Below are 22,530 nucleotides of genomic sequence, written 5' to 3'. Positions count from 1 at the left end.
AATAATTTTTTCATACCACTAGTAACATTTTGATATGATTGTTTAGTGCTATGTACAGTTTTACCTGTGGGCCAAAGCGTTCTGAGGGAGGGTATTAAGTATCCAGTACAGGTAAACTGGGAGGTTCATGGAAATGTGAGAGGAGACAGGGTTTTCTTTGGGCCCGGAGGGTACCAGGAATTCAACTCAGGACCTCATTCTTGCCAGGCAGGCACTGCACCACTGAGCTAAATCCCCAGCCCAAGGGACAGGGTTTTCTAGTATTTCTCTCTACAGTCCTTTTCTACCATCCCAGTATATTTTAGACATCCCAGCTCTTCTGTCCCAGAAGGGCCACCTCTCCTCTGGCACAGGCGTGAACACCATGTCTGTGTCTTCTGACTTCTTTGCTCTTGGCTCTGTCACCCCAACATCTTCACTCGCAGTGCTGAGAGGTGCTCTTCACGGGCACAGAGAACCAGGTACCGGACATTTGTCCCCACCTCCTCGGGAATAGAAGTTAGAGCAGCGTAAGTGGGAGGGTGGTTGTGTTGGCCACGGTGTACTTGTGTTATCCTCCAGGAGCTTAAGCGCATACAGGAAGTGTGCGTATTCCGACATGCAGCATCCTCTCAGAGCGTTGATGAGGCCGTCAGCACAGTGCCTGGTGCATAGGAGAAAATGTGCTGGAACTCACGTGTGTTCGCGTGTCTGCAAGCGCGTCTGACGGCGAGACCGCGCAGCTGGGGATTCGTTGCAGGAGGGAGGGAGAGGAGACTGACAGGAGTCCCTGCAAACTTTTTGCTTCCCCTAAATTCTTTGTTTCTTCAGTTTGTGCAGAAGTGAATTCAGTAACCAGCTGTAAGGATGAGTATTTGAAGTACTTAATGACACAGCCACGTTTCCTCCCCTAAGGAACTCTAAAGGGATAATTTTGAGCTTTTGCTTTTGTTGTAATATCTTCAGCTTTGAAACCCTGATCTTGATGTTCTTAGAGTTTTGGTTTTTTTTTTTTTTATTTCAATTATGTAGAATATTTGTGGAGATAAAGTTACTGGGAAAAGGAGTAGTTCATGTTCAGGTCACTGAGACAGCTATTTCCAGATGAGGAGGTTAATTTTTAAAGTGACCAAAGACACTTTGACTAGAATTAGTTCTATAATCCGTGAACCATCAGATATGCTCATCTGCCTGAGAATTAAGAGAATTGCTGGTGTGTCTGTTTATGTGGCCCCTTTTGTTGGCGATGCTGACATTTATGGATTGAGAAACTATATTAGTTGTCTCTCACCACCCAACAGAATTTAAAATAAGCATGATCATTTGCTGTCTCACGCACCCTGTGAGACAGGAGTTCATGCAAAGCCTGCCCCTGCCCCAGAATCTAGGGCTCGGCAGAAGAGTCAGAGGCTGGGACAGAGTACTGTTGCAGGGACAGCTGGAGTTACTTGCTTTTTGGTGGCGGTGGCACTGGGTACCAGGACTTTCGCACTAAGCTATATTCCTAAGTCCACCTCCCCCGCCGTGCTGCCCCCAAGTCTTGCTAAATTTCCCAGGTTGGGCTTGAACCTGGGATCCTCCTAGAGGGCTGAAATTATAGATGTGCACCATCACACCAGCTTTTGAGTGGCTTTCTCTAGTAGCTTTCCAAGACCCTGACTTTATTATTCTATTTTATTTTACTTTTTGTCTTTTTGAGACAGGGTCTCACTATGCAGTTCAGGCTGGTCTTGAACTCACTTTGTAGCCCAGGCTGGCCTCGAACTTGGAACAATCCTCCTGTCTCAGCCTCCCGAGTACTGGGATTACAGGCGTGCGCCGACACACCCGGCAAGACCCTGATTTTAGTGATTTTTTTTCCTGCACTTCTATCTGTACTGATTTTCCTCGCACTTTACCCCCGATATCAAATTCCCTGGCATCCCTTGCCTTTTCTTTCCTTATCTGCCTCTTCAATCTTTTTACTCAGTTTAGCTCTTTTGTCACCCATTGATGAATAGTTAATTCAGTGGCAAAGCATAGAGATTAGAATCTTCCCTGTTAGAGAATATACTACTGTATTTGAACTAGTTTTTGTTGGAACCCTGAATAGAGGTTGAATTACTGGGATAGGAGCCAGTTGCCTTCTGCTAACTGAATGGAGTCCAGAGGAGTCTTCCAGAGCAGTTGTGTGTGCTCTCCCATCCAGCTCCACATTCCACGAAAGGACTGGAGTCATTAGGAAGTACGTCCACAGCCCACTTTCCGCTGAACTGCAGTTCACAGTGGTTCCGGCACATACGAAGTGCATCCCTTTGCCTCCAGAGCGTCCGTGATCGTTAAACTGCCAGCAGCCACTGGATTAGGCAAGTTGTTTTCAAGCATAGTAAGCTGAAATAACCAAGGATGAGGGATGGCAAAAGATGTATCAGGCAGATATTAATGAAAAGAAAACTGAAAGGATAAACTGGAGACTTCTATAGGTAAATGGATGCAACGTGAGACCGTCCTCATAAGTGAAATAAACCAGACACACATGTGCAAACACCATATTGTCTCCCTAATGTGAGAAGCTAAAGGAGTAAAGAAGATCCAAAATGTACAATAAGGTATTGCAAAATGGGAAGAAACTGTTCAAAAGGAAAGAGAAACTAGGATGGGGTAAAGGAGAAAGAAGGAAAGGAAAAGCAAAGAAAAAAAATTAAATATATGTATACAAGATATTTATACTACTAATTTCTCTTACTTCATTGAAAAGAAAGATTTGTGCTAATATTGTCTGGACAATTAAAGTGCATATCTTGTACTCTGAGTAACCAAGTTAAAGATGACAGTGCACAGTGATTAACCATTGTTACCCTCTATTATCTTGTTTTCAAAATTGGTGGGGTTTTTTCCTCTTTAAAAAATATTTCTAAGAAAACTGAGATAGTAATTACAATATAGAATTTAGATTTAAAACATTCAAAGGGCCAGCACATGCCTGACTTCCCAGTAGTCAGGACGCCGAGGCAGGAGGATCGCTGCAAGTTGGAGGCCAACCCCGGGCTACGAATGAGTTCAAGGCCAGCCTGAACTGCATAGTGAGACCCTGTCTCAAAAAGAACAACAACAAAAAAAAGAGTGACATTTCATATTGATAAAAGGAGCAAGGAGTCTGCCAAGATAGTGTAAGTGTTACGAACTTGTGCACATCCAGTATACCTTTGTCTGCATAAAGCAAAATTCGACAGGAAAAGAACAAATCAGCAGCAATACTGAAGACTTTAAAACATCTCATTTAAGCTGGGCAAGGTGGTGCACATGTGTAATCTCAGCACTTTGGAGGCTGAGGCAAGAGAATTGCTGCAAGTCTGAGGACAGCCTGGGCTACATAATGAGACTGTCTCAAAAAACGAAAAATAAAAATTAAATCTCATTTAATACTATTAACAGAAAGAGGCAAACAGAAAAATAGAGTGGTTAAATAACAGCATTTACAAGATTGAGCAAACAGCTATATCAGGAGATAACTTTGCACCCGACAAAGAATAGATAGTTTCCAGGCACACATGGAAGGATTATAAGAATTAATCATATGTTAGTTAGATCATAAAGGAAATATTAATGCTCCAGAGTATCAGTATCTCAGGCTATTTATACTCCAGTAAAATGCAGGTAAGTTAGAAATCAGCAACAGAGCCAGCTTGAAAAAGAGAGAACCGTGTTTGGAAACAAAAAGGTGTTCTGCGTAATCCAAGAATGAAAGCGCAGATCATAACAGAAGCCGGGAGGCGGGAATGCCAGCTGTGAACTCACTCAGCATGGCCCCCTTGCTTTATGACTTAGGGGATTCCGCTCAGTCCGTTCTTTGAACCCTCCATGTCATACCAGAAAGCAGAATAGACAGCTGATTCCGGTGCTACGCACCTCCTATCCCAGCACTCAGAAGGCTGAGGCCAGAGGAGCACAAGTTTGAGCCCAGCCTCAACTTAGCAAGATCCTGTCTCAAAATTAAAAAAAGCCAGGGCTGGGAATAGAGCTCAGTGGCACAAGCGCCTGCCTGGCAAGCGTAAGGTCCTGAGTTCAAGTCCCTATATAAAAAAATTTTTTTAAATAGTAAAAATAGCAGGATGGACATTCAGGAAGTTAAGCAGTCAGTTCAAGAAACTAGAAAAAGCAGAAATGAGCCCCAGGAGAATAAAGGGATGGAAACAACAAGGGAGGGGACAAAAATTAATAGGAAAAATAGAAACAACCCACAGAATGAAAAGTAATTCATTTATCTAATAAAGCCATCAAGCTTTTGGCAGGACCAATAAAGAAAATAAGAAACAGAACAAATAAATAAGGAACCAAAAAAAGAAAATAACTATAATTTTGTTATGAGAATGCTACAAGGCTACAGTTTATTTGAAAACTTTGATGAAGGTTTTTTAGACTAAAACTGTCCTGATTTACTTTAGATAGAATAGTCAACCTAGAACTGGGCATGGTAGGTAGCGCATGCACATAATCTTAGCACTCTGGAGACTGAGGCAGGAAGATTGCCGTAATTTTGAGGCTACATAGCAAGACTATCTCAAAAAAAAAAAAAGGTCAACCAACATACAGATCATTAGTCCTTAAAAACGTTAGTAATCACTCTCCATCCCTGTCAAAAATGCCAGGTGAATTTTACCAAGATTTCAAAAATACATTCCTGTATGGGGCGGTGAGTGCACACATACTTCGTGAGTCTAATCCAGGGCCTCAGCTGTGCTAGGCAAGTGCTGTGCCACTGAGCCACACTCCCTGCCCGATAGTCTCTTAGATAGTCTCTCCCCTAAAGAGATTCCAGAGAGGGAATGCGCACCAGCGCTATCCGTGTGAGGCTGGTGTCATCCTGAGTGGGGAAGAGCCAGTCAGGAGCCGTCCCAGGTGTCCGAGGGGGTGTGTTTCGCACCCGCACAGCCCTCCTGTTGCGCTGTGAGAAGTAGGCAGTGGTACAGTGAGTGCCACGGTTGTGTTCCAGTAAAACTTTTACTTACAAAAACCGGTATCAGAATCGATTTGTGGGGCTGGAGATCTAGCTCAGCGGCACAGTGCCTGCCTGGCAAGTGCAAGGTCATGAGTTCGATTCCTGGTACCAGAAGAAAAAAAACCAAACAATCGATTTGGCCAGGGACCATAGTTCACTGACTCTTGATAGAGAAAAGACCGACAAATTCTCACCTAGCAGCATAGAGGCCTGAGTCCTAAGTAAAAACTTAACTAAAATTTAGCTTCAGTTCATTATAAAAACTTGGCAAACTAAAAAGCAGCTTCATTGCCAGGCATGGTGGTGAATGCTTGTAACGACAGTACTTGGGAGGCTGCAGCAAGAGCATTGTCACGATTTAGAGGCCAGCCTGAACCTGTATCTAGACCCTGTCTTAAAAACTTTCAAAAAAAAAGGATAATTTTGTTAACCTGATGGAGTGTCTAATAAAACCAATAGCAAATATCATATCTTTGAAATTTTCAGAGCATTCTCATTTTTGAAGCATTCCCATGAGAGACAGGAAGGAATTAGTCAGTTGTACATGCTGTAATGCTGCCATTTATTCATTCATTTGTTCATTGACCTTTTGAGACAGGGTCTCGCTATGCAGTTCAGACTGGCCTTGAGCTCAATTTGTGTAGCCCAGGCTGGTCTCGAACTTGCAATGATCTTCCTGCCTTAGCCTCTTGTGTGCTGGGATTACAGGTGTGCACCACCATGCCCAGCACTGCCATTTAATATTGAACTGGGATCGTAGCCACTGCAGTTAAGAAAAGTAAAGGCATACTGCAAACATTCATGCCTATTAATCCCAGCACTTGGAAAGCTGACACAGAAGAGTCGAAAGTTCAAACCCATCCTGGGCAATTTAGCAAGTTTGAGGCCAACTTGGACTACGTAGTGAGACCCTATCTCAAAAAGCACTACATACATACGTACATACATACATACATACATGTGCCTATGGTTTTATTGCACGGGACTCTGCCGGTGCCCTACCTCCTTCCCATCTTCGGTGCTCTCTTCTCTGTGTGCAGCCAGCCGGATAGTTTGTGCATGGAGACCGGTGCTGCTCCTGGGCTCCTGGTCCGGCGCTGCACTTCCTCCTGAAGCTCCTTTCTGACAGCGCTCGCTGCTCCTGGAGGAAGCTTTGAGACCCACAGGTTTTCTTAGGTGTGAAGGATTATTTTGGAATTCTTAGTCTTCACCGGTAGCTGGCTTCTCATTGAGAGAAGCTTTCATGCAAATAATAAATGCTTAGCTAAAACAGCTTTAACTCCTGGGTGTTTTGCCTGCGTGCAGTCCAGAGGTTGCCGCGCGGGGTGCTGCAGCAGCCCACGTCACATGTGGGTCACCTCTCACCGGTTCCTCTGCCTGTCCCTCAGAGTCACAGGACGCCTGCAGCAGCTCCGAGTTTCAGGGCCTTGCTTTGCTTGACCATCGAGGTGGCGTGCGCTCATGTGCGACCCCGGCCCAGACCTAGACAGGCTCTGGGACTCTGCTAGCCCAGAGGGCAGGACAGTGCCTGGAGGTGAGGCAGCCATGGCACCTGTCACAGCTTCATAGGGTGACACTGTCTGGTGCCCATGCTGGGAGAAGGTCATGTCAGCACTGCGCCCTGGCGCCCCAGCGCTCCTGTCCATATGCATGGGAAGGGTGTTCCCCACAGCCTCCCTGGTCAGCCCAGCCTTCCCCAGATAACTTCTCAGCCTTGTGATAGAACACCACCAGGGAAAAAGACATGCATGGTTTCTTTCATAAAATCAGCAGTTATTTACATGGCTTTTGTTAGCTAATGTGAAGTACTAGGATTGATACCGTGTGCTTTGAAGTTCAAGGACACGCTCACTTCGTTGGCTGAATGATGATAATAGGTGTTATTTTGACTTGTTGCTGTTAGTTTAAAATAGACCCCGCTAGTGCTTGCAGCACCTATGCTCAAGGGGCCTCCTCTGAAGTAGGGGTTTTTGACACAGACATTGAAATTATAACAGCTTTCTTGAGATTTGAGAGAAACGGGTCTCTGCCAGCACCCTGACTCAACCAGCCCTCCACGTACCCTGAATCAAATCTCATCCCCAGAAGGGAGCCCGATGTCTGTTAGATGTGGCCCGGACCCCTTCTGGCCTGTGTGCCCACATCATGTGAGAGATATAAATAACCCCCTCTCGGGTCACTGGCGGCAGCACTGGAGAGGGAGCAGGAAGTGAGGCTGACTCTGGATCCAGGAGAACTGCAGGAAAGTAACGTAGTGTAGGGGGACAGTGTCTTGGAGGACCCTGCCTGTGAAGACGCGTCCTCTTACCGGCACTGACTGAACTGACCTCTCTCCTTCCTTCCTTCCTTCCTTCCTTTTCCTTGCTCCTGTCTTGTGCTGGGATGGAGCCCAGGGCCGAGTCAGCACCACACCACACCCCAGCCCTGGAATCCTTGCAGTTGGCCTCTTCCTAAGAAAACGGCGCAATCCCAGTTCCGGAAACTACTGACAGCTGAATATTTTTCTACTTTTTAGTTGTACAATTATTGGTAGGACCACCTTTTTTTTGGAGACGGGGTCTCACTGTGTAGCTCACTGGCTTCAACCATGTAGCCCAGTCTAGCCTCAAACTCGAGACAGTTTCTCCTGCCTCACCCTCTGAGTGCTGGGATTATAGGTGTGTGCCACCATGCCCAGTAGGACCACTTTAAATAAGTATTAGTCTAAAGTCTGAAAGAAGGCTAAGGGCAAATTTGTACAAGTTGAAGGTTAAGGTGAAAGTAAATACCACTGAGATGTAAGTTTTCAGGTAGCAGCAGTATTAGTTTTACACTATATAAGAATACAACTTTCATACTGAAAGGTGCTTTTATTCTCCAGTTGCTTCTGATACAGTGAGTTATGTATACTGATGTTGAACACAGAAATTACTATTAAACAAAAGCTTTAAATTATACTGAGTTATCATAATAGTGAGTTGATTTGTTCCCTTAAAATTTGGAGAATGCTTTTCTAAACTGTGTGTTTGTGTGTGTGTCTGGAAATTGAACCCAGGGCCCTCACACTAGGCTACATCCCCAGCCCTTTTTAAATTTGATCAGTTGGTTGGTTGGTTGAGGCAGGGTCTGGATAAATTGCCCAAACTGGGCTTCAACTTCCAATCCTCCTGTCTCAGCCTCCCAGAGTGCTGGGATTACGGCATGTACTACCACACCCAGCTAAACTTCTGATTTAAGGGAAAAGAAATTAGTTGGACAGTAGCTACTAAAGACAGTGCTCTCTCCGCTTTTCAAAAGAGACAGGTGGATGACCTCTAGCAATCGCTCTCTTGCCGCCCTCCGTGCGGACCTGGGAGTCAGCACAGGTGACCTCACAAGAGGTGACTGCTCCGGCTGCCTGGGACCCAAGCAAGGGACCGGCTTGCCAGCCCCTACTGGCCTGCCAGCCCTTCCTACGTGTTTGGGCAGCTTTGTTGGTTAATTCATGAGATGAAAGCTCACTAGTTTTAGTTGGCTTTGAAGGGCAATTATTTCTAAAAATGTAAGAGAAGCAATTTAAATAAGAAAAGGTAGACATTTCTATTCAAGTGGACCAAAAGCCACATGGGTGGATGGATATAAAGAATGGATACAAAACAATAGAGAAAGCGGGCACATTGCCAAGAGAGGAACAGGGTTCCTTGACAGATAGTTAGCAGAAATTAATTTCAAAATATAAGTCTTCCAGGAACGCAGGCCTTTAAATCCGCTTCTGTTGTTTCTATTAAAGAGTCCTTTTAAAACTTAGTTCGTTCTTTATAAGCTTATTGAGTAGTATTGTTCAGAAGTATATTGCCTTAATTTTAAATTTACTACACAAATAACATGGCAGTAATAGAATACAAGTTCTAGCGTTACCCAAGCAAGCACTTTTAGGGGTTTTTCTTTCCCTCATTTGTCTTTCTTTCTGTTCCCAGCAAATACACATAAAACACACAACTCACACAGCACACCCAAAAAGACGCAGCCTGACCCCAAAGCGATCGAGAGTGGTTCGCAGATTAGAAACAGAATTGCAGAGCAGCGAGGAGAAGCCAGCCTGCCTGGCGGTGGGCGGCCCTTGGGAATAAGGGAAGCCTCGGTGTCCCTCTGAAGTGGAGTTGGGGAACAAGCAGAAGGAAGGAAGGACGGACGTGGGAGCGGAAGCTATTCTGAAGACCTGGCCGAGGTGTGATGCCCGGAGCCAGCACCCTTTGGTCTCGTGATTCTCATCTGTGACCCATGGGTGACTGTCCCACATCCTCCCCGAACACCAGGCCTGGGGAGCTGGCGAGAGCGGCCAGAGCGCAGCACGGACGTGGGCGTCTGCCCCAGCTGAGCGGGTGAGACGGAATGGCCCTGAGCCCACATGGGAGAGGCGCAGAGAGGAAGTGGGGCTGGAGCGGAGACTTGAGGTGGGGCTTTTGCTTAATGGCGGAGCACTCGTCAGCTGCTTGCGGCCCTGCTTTCAGTCCCAGGACTGGGGTAGAAACAGACCGATGCAAGAAGAACAGGTAAAATGAAAAATAGCCTGGATACACTTGAAAATTAATGAATTGTGTAGACTGGACAGTTCATCTGTAATGTATCAGAAAGACAGAAACATTTGAAAATGCTGCTGGGAGATAGAAAGTGCCTCCACTACGAAGGTCACTGTGCACGGTGACACGTGCCTGTGATCCCCGCAGCAGGAGGGTTGTGAGTTCAGGGCCAGCCTCAGCCGTCTCAAGGAAGAACACAGGTCCTCCAGCCACTACCGTGCCCTCACGCGAACGGCCCATCGCGTCGCCCTCTTGCACGTCTGTAGAGTGCCTGCCCGGGCTGCCCTGCGTGTGCCAGTCAGCGCGCACTCTGCAGGGCCCCGCGGGCTGCGGCAGGGACAGCCCGAGCCAGCCAGCCCACTCTCGCTCTCCCGGCTCTGCCTTCTCACCTGCCGTTGCTCTGAGGCACCTCCACTTTTTCCTGTTCACATTAGCTGTGTGTGTGTGTGCGCGCGCGCTCACACGTGTGTTACATGAATGAATAAGTGAAGTAATTAACACCAAAAAATACTTCTGGTACAGCTTCACTGGTCTTGCTTGATCATCTCACTCTGTTTGGCCAGCTTGAGTGGGGAACTCTGGCTCCCTGCAGCGTCCCGATGGTGACCAGCAGGGTGTGACACGCAGCCCCAGACCTGGAGTCCACCCTAGCTGTATTTGGTTTCAGTTCTTTTTCACAGGACCTCTCAGGCAGACTCGGGGTGAGGCCAGCTGCATAATGAGATCAGTGTGTTCATTTTTCTTTTTACCTTTCTAGGCTGGAGTAAAAGGGACATTGGGAAGATTAGTTGGAATATTTGAGGTAAGTTTGTTATCACCTTTAGTCCAAATGGTACATGAATAACCACACACTCCTGAGCTGGGAAAGGGGCCGTCTGCATTTCACCCAGTTGTCAAAGCAAAGCAGTGCGTAGGCCCAGGATGCAACTCAGTGGCACAGCGCCTGCCTGGCAAGCGTCAGGTCCTGCGTCCGATTCCCAGTACCAAAGCAAAACAAAACAAAGTAGCCCAGCAGTGAGTAGTGTTCCTTTTTCTTACATCTCCTAGTCTCTTGCTCCAAAGTACTGGAATTCCATGTGTTTATGCCCACTCCTGCCTGTCTTCCTGTCCTCCTGAGGCGGGAGGAAAGCTGGGTCCGTGTAGAGAAAAGAGCAAAAATGGAAGATAAGCAGCTGTGGTGCAGGCGGCAGTCACAAGGACGTAGTCTGCGCAGAGCTTTGAAGGTCCGGGGAGGCTGCGAGGAGGCAGGGGAGCAGAGCAGAGGAGCAGGGCTCTAGGAGCGGGGAGGCCCGCGATCCGAGGGGCGTTTGCCTGAGACCCTGGCAGCGACCCCACTCTGCAGGCTCCGCTCAGTCTGGGCTGTGTGCATTACAGTGTCTCGGACTTCTTGAGAAGTCAACATTCCTGGGAAGCTCCCAGTAGGGGAAGGAGAAGGAAAAGTGAGTGTCGGGCCTGGGCTTTAAAGCGCTGGCCAGAGAGGTCACCCTCAGGTTCAGGCTCAGCTGCTGCTTTAGGCCGCAGTTGTCAGGGGGTCAAAAGTAAGAGGAATCTGTACCTAAACTCCCTGGACAGGCGTGCAAGAGTGTGTTCCTTTAACTCTCCCTCCACCCCTCTCTCCGGCCCCCCAGAACCAGGAGAGGAAGCACAGGACATACGTGTACGTGCTCATTGTCACAGAAGTGCTGGAAGACTGGGAGGACTCGGTGAACATTGGTAAGTGGCGCCTCGCCCCCAGCCCTTGCCGTGACCCTAGGCAGCACCAAGAAGCAGCAGGAGCCTGCCGGAGAGCAGGAGCAGAGGGGCAGGTTTGGGAGCGCTGCACGCACCATTTTGGAAGTGTCCGAAGGGAGACTGAAGCCCCTGAGAATTAGAAGTATTTCTGAAATCAAACTGGCTTCTGTGTCCAAGCAGATACTGGCAGGGGCCTCGGCCAGGCCAGGGCTGCTGCTGCCCTGAGGGCCAGCAGTGAGAGCGGGACACTCACGCGCCCTGTTGGCCCGGCGCTGTAGCTCAGTGGTGGAGCACTTGCCTGGTGCACACAAACCCTAAACTGAGTGCACAGCACTATAGGGGAAAAACAGGCAGGATGGCACATGCCATAACCCTTGTACTCTGGGAGGCTGAGGCAGGAGGATCGAAGGTTCCATCCCAGCCTGGGCGACGTAACAATACCATGTCTCGGGCTGGGGATTTAGCTCAGTGGCATAGTGCCTGCCTGGCAAGTGCAAGGTTGTGAGTTCTATTCCTGGTACCAGAAGAAAAAAAAAAAAAAATACCATGTCTCAGGAAAAAAAAATTGTTTCTAAGGACTAGAGATATAACTCAGTGCAAAGGCCCCAGGTTCCACCCTCGGTACTGGAAGGAAGAAGTCTTTCATATGTTGGAGGAAACTGTTGGCTTGATGGATGGCCCCCTCTGCAGCCCAGCAGTCGGCCCAGACATGCAGAGGGTGGGGGAGTGGCTTCTGACTCTCACCCTAGCCTTTAAGTGCAGCTGGCTTTCTCCTGAGGAGCCGTTTCCTTGAACTCACAGGTCACCGTTGTGAGTCTTTTCAACTAGCAGCTGGGGTAGTTTGGTTGGTTTAGGGTTTAATCTTTTACCTTAAAGGAAAGTATACTCTGGAGAAGTGTGATATTAATGGAATTTCTACTTTAAAGTAGCAGATGGATAAAACTGATGTGGCAAACCCTTTCCTTCGTTGTCGGTGTGTCCTGGTCCTTGTGCCCCACGTGTTGTTAAGCTGGGCGGTGTGGCCCTTACGCAGCGTGCTCGCTAAGTAAGCTCAGCATGGGAGCACTGACACCTGGAAGGGGACTGAGGTACGTGAGAGGCGGCCCTGCCAGGCGGGAGTTAAACTGCGATGCTGAGTTTCCGGGTGCCCGGCTCTGCTGCTGTCACACAGGCCTTCCACGCACGTTTGGGAATCAGCTGGGGGCACTGTGTGAAGTGAGGAGCGAACCGTGTGGCCTCCTCTGCCGCTGCCCCTCGCCGACCGTGCGGCTGGGTGAATGCCAGTGAGCGGAGGTGCCTGCATCTCACAGGTATCACGGGGCCAGAGGCCATGGGTACAGGCTGGAGCAAGGCACGGGGAAGAGCTCGTGCTGCAGTGTTGGTGAGAGCAGAGCGGGGCCCCAACTCACATGTGTACCAGTAGAGCCACATTAAAACAGGAAGTGGAGCTGGGCACACACTGAGGCAGGAGGGCCGCGGGTTCAACGCCAGCCCAGGCAGTTTAGCAAGACTCTCAAAGTTTGAAATGAAAGGGCTGAGGAGGTAGCTCACTGCAGAGGTCCTGGGTCAAGCCTCAGTACTGGGGAAAACGAAGCTGAAATGGAAACTAAGGCGGCTCTGACCACAGGCCAGCTTTCACTTATACAGTGGGCAGAGAGGAAGAAAAATAAACCAAGAATTCAATACATGAATCGGCTGGTTGAGGCAGGTATGGTGGGAGATGCCTGTGATCCCAGCAGTCAGGAGGCTGAGGCAGGAAGATTGCCTGGAGTTTGAGACCAGCCTGAAGTACATAGGGAGACTCTATTATCTGAAAAAAACAGTGAAAGAAAGTTAGAAAAAGGAGAGGAGAAGGGTGCATCTCATTGTGAAGGCCCTGGGTTTGATCCCTAGCGCCACCGAAAATAAAGTCAGCACTCTGTGCGGGTGCTTTCCAGGTGCCCCCTAACGAACCGGCGCGGCAGACTTGGGGGGTAGGCCCCACTTACTGTCTGTTTTCTGGGTGAGGGCTATGGCGCACAGGAGCCCAGGGCTGGCCTGCGGCTCTCCAGCTCGCGGGGCACAGCAGCCGTGCGGCCCTCGTTCCTAGCCACAGCGCTCCGGAGCCGGCCTGCATTGGGAGAGCTGGGAGCGTGATTTCAGATGTGCCGTGGGTTTCTTTTTCAGACATGGGTGGTAGAAAAGTGAGTTCACCACGGCATTGAGAGTGGTTGTTTCTGGCTTGTAAGATGTGATGGTGCTTGTTGGGCATGGTGGTGCCCACCTGGAATCCCAGCACTCAGGAGGTTGAGACAGGAGGATCGCCGCCAGCCTGGTGTACATGCGAAACCCTGACTCAAAAAACCAAAAACAGCCAACAAAAAAAAAGGATGTGCTTACTGCATTCTTTCTACTTTCCTGTTTCTCCAGCTCCCCTCCCCCGCCAGGGCTGGGAGTTGAACCCAGGGCCACCTACATGGCAAGCGCCCTACCGCTGAGCTAAACCCCTAGCTCTGTTTCTCCTTTTTTTCTTTCAATACACAAAAGCTTTTAATCTATTTTTATTTTTTTTGAGACAGGGTCTCACTACATAGTTTAGGCTGACCTTGCACTCATTGGCCTCAAACTTGCAGTGACCCCCAGCCTCAGCCTCCCATGTTTCTCCAATTTTAACCAGTGATTTTTATTTTATTTATTTTGTGCTGCTTCTGGATTGAACCCAGGATCTTCACACTGAGCTCCAACTCTAGCTCCAGCTGTTTTTATTTTTTCCTTTAGGAACAAGGTCTCACTGAATCACTAAGTTGCCCAGGTAGGGCTTGAACTTGGAAATCTTCCTGCCTCAGCCTCCTAGACTACTGGACTTACAAGCCTTTACAAAAAGGCCTAGCTTAGGCAGTGGTATTTTATTACTTTTTCTTTCTTGCTTTCTGTTTTTCAGTACTGGGGATGGAATCCAGGGTAAAAGCTTTACCACTGAGCTACATCCCAGACCTTTTTATTTTTTGAGACAAGGTGTCACTAAATTACCCTTGCAGAACTTGAACATCTGCCTCCCTTAGTGCTAGGATTATAGGTACAAATTTCCGTGCCCGGCTGACTTTTTTATTACTTTCATAAGAGAAAAGTAGTAAAGGATTTTAAAACATTAATATGAAAAAAATGAAAGCTGGAAAGTTATAATAGTGATTTGTACTAACAATGTTTTTGTTTTTGAGACAGGGTTGTGCTATGCAGTGGAGGCTGGCCTTGAGCTCATTTTGTAGCCCAGGCTGGTCTCGAACTCACAACGATCCTCTTGCCTCAGCCTCCCGAGTGCTGGGATTATAGGCGTGCACCACCACACGTGGCTCTAACAATGTTTTATATTTTCTATTAAGTGGGTATATCACTCCTATAAAAGCTTTTTAAATAACTGATTACAAGCCAGCTGTCCTAGTGTTCTGCAGAGGTGCTGATTCTCATGCTCAGCTTTGCAGCAAGTGGGCTACTGCTGGCCCCTTCCAGGCCCAGGCACCCCAGGACCCGGGTGTGCAGGGGGGCGTACACAGCCAGTGTGCATCTCAGGGCTGCAGTCCTTACCTGTGTTCTTCATCAGGCATTTGAGTCATTGTGGAGCATATAAAGTGTGCTTGTCTGCTGATGGCACACGCCTGTAATCACAGCACTTGGGAGGCTGAGGCAGGAGGATCGCTGTGAGTTTAAGGTCAGTCTGCACCACATAGTGAGACTGTCAAGAAACCAAAAAAAAAGAACAGAAGGAAAAAAATATATGAACTACATAATTTAAAAGTATTAATGAACATTGATTTCATGTTCTTGTGCACATTTTCTCACACCATGGAGGCTCAGAAACCTCATTGCTTCCCCTTGTACTCCTGCCTCTTCTCTGCCCTCACAGGAAGGAAAAGGGAGTGGTTTAAAATAGAAGAGGCCATAAAAGTGCTGCAGTGTCACAAACCCGTGCAGGCGTCGTACTTCGAAGCGCTGCGGCAAGGCTACTCCGCCAACAACGGCACCCCGGTCGTGGCCACCGCCTACTCGGTTTCTCCTCAGAGCTCCATGTCGGGCATCAGATGACTGAAGACTCCGCGAGCCGTGGAGCGGGCACCCAGACTGCAGCTCGGCCCTCTCCCCGGCCCCCAGCCGCCGCCTCCTCCCCCTCCGCGCGGCAGCGGGCGCAGAGCAGGGCGCGCAGTGACTTCCCGTGTGGTGTTCGTGATGGGGCTTTTTCTTCTTTCCGTGGCGGGTGGGGGCTGGGTGTGTGTCTGTAAGTACTTCCGTGCATGATCTGTCCCCCTTTTCACACTGCACCCCCTGAGAGAGGCAGACATCTTTCCCCCGGTTCTCAAGCGTCCCTGTTTGTCTCGCCCAGCCCCGGCCAGATATTTTCTTTGATTTTTAAAAAACTTTTTTTTATTAAAAGATACCAGTGTGAGATGAACTTGTCCTATAATGTGCCGTTCAGTCCAGTAGGTTGGGCACTTTGACTGCAGGGGACATTTATCTACACATTATATACTGCACATATAATATGTAAATAAATGACTTAGAAGAATCTCACCGTTCAGTACGTCAGGGTTTTTCATTTTTGATTCGGGGTGTTTCTGGTCTGGAGACCCTTTAGTTAACCTCCATATTTGTTTTCGACGCCAGCGGCCAGGCCGGGTCCCGTGCCCTGCATGTAACCCCGTGAGGGCAGTGCTTGCACAGGGCGACTCCCGCGCTCCCGGGACCCACTGCCTGCTCGGGAAGCAGTCTCCAAGCCAGGAGAGAAACAGGAAGAACCTCTTCTCCTTATTACCGAGCCAGGAGCAGGGGCCTCAGCCCAGACCCAGCGAGACAGTGATGGAAACTGAATTCTGCCTTCCATGTGCACAGTGGGGTCAGAACTGGATTCTTGGGATTACCGCAGAAACTGGAGTGCAGCACACTGTCCCTGCCCTGCAGGGTTGGAATCGTCCATAACGCTACTCTTGCGGCCCTGCCTCTCGCGGCCAGCGCTCTACCACGTGTGCCTGGCGCACGCAGAGCCGGTGCCGCCTCGCTTGGACTCGCCCGTTGTCTCTGGCGAGCGTAGTTCTGCGCAGTCGGCGCTGTGCTGGGTGACCTGGCTCGGTCCGGAGAAGTCCTGGGACAGAGGCGGCTGTACCTGTCCTTGCAGTGTTGTGCCACTTGTGATTGCAGCCCGGGGCACACTCAGAAACGGTCACCTCTGTCCTCCAGGCTGCGAAGGCGCAGGCTATGCCGAGCAGCGCCGGGGGGCCGTGCAGTCATGGACGCCGGGCCACTCGTGCTTGGGCTCGCTGAGGTCTTGTTGCAACACGGGTGCGATGATGCAGCTTTCGTGGTCGTGGTGACTGGGTGTGTTGGGTGGGGAAGCAGGAGGGATTGGGGCGGCCTGGAGGGGCGGCGGGCAGGGGGCTGAGCCCTAGCTCGGGATGGGAGGTTGTTGCTCTTCTCTTAGCGACACCTCCTCTGTCAGACACAGCCAAGATGTAAAGTTAAAATCGCAGCGCTGTTTAAAGATTGTAAGAAGTACTCAAACTTTAAAAAGCTTTTGCTTTTCCCTCCCTCCAAGAGAAACGCATCTGGTAGCCCTGGGTCGTGTAGTGTTCAGTGTTTTTAGGGACAGCACCAGGAGAACTTCCAGTTTTGCTCTGTGCTCTGCATTCTCTGTCCCAACCATAAACCCAGAGGCAGAGCTGTGCCCGCGGTGTCCCCGAGGGAGCGCAGCCCCGGGATCCGAGTGCTGGCCGGCTCGCCGTCCGCGTGTCCTGCTGCCGTGAACGCACTGCTTGGGCTGCATTCTGACGTTCTGTCCAAGTAAAGGGGAGATAAAGTAAATTTAACTTCTGTGTAGAATCAAAAACGTGCAACTTCCAAATAATTCTCTGTGTGTGGTGTGGCTTGAAAGTGCTTCGCAGAAGTCAGTGGTGCAGAGGAGCGGCGCTGGCAGCCGTCCTGTGCGTGTCTCCGCGGTCTGAGGGTGTGCTGGGTGTGCGGTGGTGCACCGCCGAGTCCTCTTGTGATTGTGGTGGGAGTCTTCGGGGGGAGAGGGTGAGCTGCGCTGAGAAAACCTCCCAGGTGTGAGTGGCCCTGCTAAGGCGCTCGGCCAGCCGGGAGCGCTGGGCCCTCTGCGCCGCACAAGGCGGCTTTGTCCAGCCCGGCTCTGTGGGAGCCAGCGCCTTTGCTGCACCGATGCTCATGAGCCGGCGCGGGGTTTTTCCGCTCTGGCACCGGCGGTGCCCTGGCCATTTTTATGGATGTGTGGTTGGAGTCCTTTTGGGATAGAGCGGTTGGACCCATGGTTACAGTGCCCTTTATCTCTCCAAGAAAGCAGAGTACAGAGACTCCCTGGCAGTGAGTTGCGGTGACTTCGCCCCGGCATGGGCCTGGGGAAGCGGCTCCTGGGGTGGCCCAAAACCTGGCCCTGGCCGCCAGCCAGTTTGCCCGCCCCAGCCTCTGCGCTGCTGAGTCTCCGGCGGAGTCCGCCGTGCTCTGGGCAGAGGACGATGGCAGCAGGGGTTTTTCTTATTTTTTTTTTTTCTAGTTCATAAATTACAGCCTTTGGGGAAATGCCAGTGAGGTCATGTGATCTTTTCAGACCAGGACCTAATGTGTGTCTGTGTGTGTGAGAGAGAGAGAGACAGACGGGAAAGGAGAGAGAGGAAGATGACTACGGGTCAACCATATTAGGTGCTCTGTAGCCGCATTAGTTCTCATAGCAAGAAGAACAGGCCGGAACAGCTCATGAATCAGCTGCGTCTTGTTTTTTCCAAGAGTCCAGCGCTGCGCTGCTTGACCTGCAGGGACAGGGCTCCCTCGCTGCTGAGCCATCGGCGGGCTCCAAGGGGCACGGGCTTCACTCCTGTGAGGTCCCAGGGTGGAGGCGCTGCAGGATGCCGCCTGGGCCTTGCGCTGCGAAGCCCTGGAACCGGCCACTGCCTGGGCCTGGGAGGGGCAGAGGGCATTGCTCTCAGGGCGTTCACAATAGTTTTATAAATGTGTTGCTACACGGGCAACTTCCTTCACAGCCAAGAAATACTTGCTGTTTTGGTGTTGAAGACATCGTGCAGTCTCTTAGGCTTACCTGGAAGAATGAGGTCACCAAGTTCTGTGCAGAACTGCCCCCTTCCCAGGGCCCAGCTCTCCTCCTCTCCTCCTGTGCTGCGTCTCCCGCGGCCGCCCGCGGCGCGTTCCCCGCTGTGCTCCGCACCGGCCCGCCTGCCCCAGTGCCGCACTAACCCTCTGCTGGGACCCCCTTGGCCTGTCTTTAAAACCCTCAGCCCAGGCCACCTCGCTCTGGTGTGAAAGAGCTTATCACAGAGGATTTATGAATCACAACGTGATTGGGTTTTTTCCACAGTGTGACTTGCCACTGCAGTATGATTTTCATATTTCTGAAGTGGGGTTCAAGTCCGTCCAAGTTGAGATGAGGTTTAGAAGGGGGACATACGTGGACAAGTCACTTCAGTAGCATTGTTTTTCTGTTCTACAAGAAATGCATGTTGGCCGCCGTTGCTTGGGAGTCCTGTTGGCGGGAGCCCTTCTCCTGGGGGCCGCAGGGCCGTCCCCGTCCCGTCGGCGGCTCTGCCTTGCCCCGCCACATCACCACCTTCGTAGCGGGTGGGTCACTGCACTCCTAGGTAGGCTTCCTGAGGCAGCCTCACCGTCCATGTCACCTGAGGTGTCGCCTAAAGCGCTGAGACACTGGAGACTTTGAGGTAAAAATAGTGAGTTGGGGACCACTGATTGCAGTCCTTGAAAGCTAGCGGTGGTCCGTACACTGGGCTGCAGGCAGACCCCCATAAAAGCCAGCAGTCTGACTCCTGCTTCTGACAGGGCAGCCGCACACTGGGCCCTGTGTTCACACTGGCCCCGAAACTCGTAGTCAGCCGGTAGCGTGCGGGGATGTGAGAAGCCTAACCTGGCCATCTGGGGAAACGGTGCCGCTCACCTTCAGAGTCATCATATCCCCTAGAGACCGGGAAGTGAAAGAGCAGGCTGATTTGTGGTGCCTTTGGCACGCGGAGGCCCGCAGTCACGTGGTTCGTGTCTCTCTGACACTAAGCTTTTGAAGTCAGAGTCACTTCTCAGGCTTTACTTACAGTGATAATTTGGAGAACTCGAGTTGGTCTAGAAAGTGAGACTGCGCCCTTGGGAGCCATCGCCGGGGAGGGGAGAGCCACATGGGCTCGGAGCACGGCGGGCCAGGGGCTCTGGAGCCGAGCAGACGCTGTGGCTGGACAGGGAGGGTCAGTTTCTAGAAGAGGGAGAGACCTCTGCGTCCATCTCCAAGCGGCCAGTTGTTCAGTCACTCCATGTTTTCTTGGGTGTACGTTCCCAGTTTTGATCCCCAAAAGTTACTTGGCTTCCTGCCGGGCAACACCAGAAAAGACAGCGTTGTCCTCTCACCAGGTCTGTCACCGTGCCGCCCTGCTCGCCCCTCCACTCCGCTCCCCGAGGCCAAGCGCGGAGAGCCAGCCACCCTGAGGCGGAAGATGCCCGTTCCGGGCTAGCATTGCTGCCGAGCTGCTCTCTGTCCTGGGAGCCAGGCTTGAGTAATAGCCCACTCAGGGATTTGGAAAGAGCTTTGCAGCCCTTGGGAAGCAAGCACGGTGCCTCTGGGCCAGTGCTGGGCCCAGACTGGCCCTCTGCTGCGGCAGGCGGGTCCCCGGGCCGTGGCTTCCCCGTGAGTGGACTGTGAATCCCACCGGAAGCAGTCCTGCCCTGGGCCTCTTTGGCCACCTCTCGTCCCCTGAGAGGAAGCTTTCCAGCGCTGAGCTCTAATCTCTAACTTAGCGCCCTTCGTCACGGAAAGTGTGTTACTAATAAACCACCCAAAGCGTGTCTAGTTTTGGTCCCTCGGTGTAACACACATGACTTGTACTGGGGAAGGCCCAGACTGGTTCCCGGGACCCAGGAAGGGGCAGGACACAAGGGCCGCCAGGTAGCAGGTCTGAAGTTCAGGCCTGGCGGGCTTGCAGGGTGCTCAGTGTCGCGGGGACCTGAGGTCTTTCTGGGGGAGCCCACAGCGTGCAACCTTCGGGGATGTGCTGAAGTCAGGGGAACAGCAGACACCCCAACCCTAGCTTGCAGCTGGAAACCTTCGTGCTGTGGCCGAGGGGGTTTCGCCCAGAATGTTCGCGCGCGGCCGAGCCCTCCGCGCCTCCGGCTTGCTAGCTTGCCGCAGCATTTCGCTTCGCCTCTGAGCGCTCGGCCTTTCACATCTGTGTGAGCACATGCAGGCGCGTTGCTCCGGGACAGACGCGTGAGGAGCCCGGGCCACACAGAGCCTCCTGGTTAGAAGAGGATGCGGGCCGCGTGTCACGAAAGCGGCACGGGCACAGCTCCGTATACGCCAGGCCTGTTCTGCTGCGCCCTGGTCGGAAGGCCTGCAGACCGCCTCCCACGAGAAGGGGGCTGAGCGAGTGCGTCCGTCAGAACAGCGGCAGCCCGTGGGCCTCTGCTTAGCTGCGGAAGTGAGGCTGCTCGGGCTGTGGGGAGCTGGAATGGGAAGGCTCAGGGCCTGCCGGCCGCTCAGTCGCATCACGGGCAGCCCTGTGCCCGGGGGGCCGCAAAGCCTTTGTTTAGGACCTGCCTTGCACTCTGCTGGTGCAGGGCGGGCAGCCTTGGGCTGGGGGAGGGCTGTCCTCCCCGGTCACCTCCCTCTGCTCGTCCCCTGGTGGCGCCCACAGGGTTGTCCGTGGTCCCCAAGACCGCAGTGCTAAAGAATGAACTAGACTCGCTTGTCCCCTCTTGAGGACCGGGCGGACGGGGCTTCTGCCTCCAGGGAGGCCGTCGCCTTGACAGGGCGGGCAGGATGTGCTGCGCTTAGCTGTTGCCAAGACACAAGACTTCCGTCCCTCCTTCCACGGTGCAGGCAGCTCAGCAGAGGCATCGGTGGCCAAGTCCGGTCACGTCTGGAATTGAGATGGAGGCGCCGCGGGCGTTCCTTAATGTTGAAAGGGGCGGGATGGGGCATCCTTTGAAGAGGGCCCGGAGGGAGCCCCGAGTGGCACTGACAGGGAAGGAGGCGCGTGCCGGCCCTTGAGCCCTGCCCTTAGGATGGGGACAGGAGTGTCTTGAGCCCTGCACTTAGGGTGGGGACCGGAGTGGGGTCTGTGCTGCAGGAGTCCGGAGCTACCAGCCCGTGGGGTCGCGGTCTGCTTTTCCTTTATGTTTTCCTGTCTCGTTTGTTGTTGGGTTCTCAAAGCCTGGCCTGGCGGTGTGCGGAAAGTCAGGCTTCCCTCCCCACGCGGGCGGGCCTCTGCCCTGGCGTCTGCACGGTGCCCCTGGGGAGACTGCTGCGGCACTCCTGTCACTGCCAGCAGTGGAATTTGGCCCGGAGAGGGCGGAAGGAAAGCGAGCCTCCCTGCTTCCCTTTCCCAAGGTGGGAACTCGCGGCTGCCTTCACACCTCCTTCCCGCGGGAGCAGCCCGTGCTGGGAGGAAGGGCACGGCCCTGGCCCCAGGCCTGGCGAGGCAGGTGCCCACAGATGCCCTGCCGCCTCCCCGCCTTGCCCTTCGCCTTCCTTCCCGACACGTCACTCTGTGTGGTGCCAGCGGAGGGGACAGGCGGCCTCCCCTGCAGACCAGAGAGCCTGGACTCCCCCAGAACTCGCACCCCACACCCCACGCCTTTCTGTAGAGCGACCGCGAAAGCCTGCGCGCCTGCCGACCCTCCTGTGCGCCCTCGGTCTCCTTCCTGTGCGCTGGGGGAGGGAAGGCTTGGAGCTGAGGTTGTAATCTTGTGCCAACCAATAAAATGCAGTATTTCACACACAGCCCTGTGAGTGTCTGGTCTCTTCTTTCCAGGGTTTCCTGGGAGCCCTTCCTGTCTTCTGAGGTCACCGCGTTCCTCTGCCATGTTCCCAGGGGGTCGCTTAGAGGCCCGGGCGGGAGGAGAGGGGGTGCGTCCAGGAAGAGGAGCATCGGGAGGAGGTGCTCTGCGGTGTGTGGAGCTGTGCGGGGCGGGGACTGCAGGGACACAGGCAGCGGGCGAGAAGCGGCCCTGTGAGCCGGGTCCCACCTCCCGGGCCGGGACGGGGAGAAGAGCGTCCTCAGGCACAGTGAGAAGGGGTGCGATGGTACTGGAGTCTGCAGAACCCGCAGACCGGGCCCCCGAGGATCCTGTGTGTTGGGCCCGCTGTCAGGCAGGTGGTCCTGTGATGTCAGCCTGTCTCCTGAAGGTGCAGGGGAGCTGGGGGCGCCCACCAGAAGCCAGGGTGGACCCCGGCCTCAGTGAGGCTGCGCCCCTCAGGAGCAGCGGAGACCTGCTGCGGCAGTGGAGGAAGGCTGCTGCAGGACGAGCACCGAGCAC

At 52.2% G+C, this 22,530-nt stretch overlaps 1 protein-coding gene across 1 annotated transcript in view; it reads left to right on the top strand.

Moving 5' to 3' along the window:
* The window catches only part of Nudt3 (nudix (nucleoside diphosphate linked moiety X)-type motif 3), an 86,561-nt gene extending 64,567 nt beyond the window's left edge, over positions 1-21,994 (top strand). The window contains exons 3-5 of the mRNA XM_005389524.2: positions 10,253-10,297; positions 11,124-11,208; positions 15,107-21,994. Coding sequence (XP_005389581.1) covers positions 10,253-10,297; positions 11,124-11,208; positions 15,107-15,285 — 309 coding nt within the window. The 3' untranslated portion in view covers positions 15,286-21,994. The remainder of the gene's footprint in view (positions 1-10,252; positions 10,298-11,123; positions 11,209-15,106) is intronic.
* Positions 21,995-22,530: the final 536 nt, after the last annotated feature.

The sequence above is a fragment of the Chinchilla lanigera genome, unplaced genomic scaffold (genome assembly GCF_000276665.1).
Source record: "Chinchilla lanigera isolate Chin_1 unplaced genomic scaffold, ChiLan1.0 scaffold00036, whole genome shotgun sequence".
Taxonomy (NCBI): Eukaryota; Metazoa; Chordata; class Mammalia; order Rodentia; family Chinchillidae; genus Chinchilla; species Chinchilla lanigera.
Note: the sequence above shows the minus strand (reverse complement) of the source record. Positions and strands in the feature narration are given on the sequence as shown.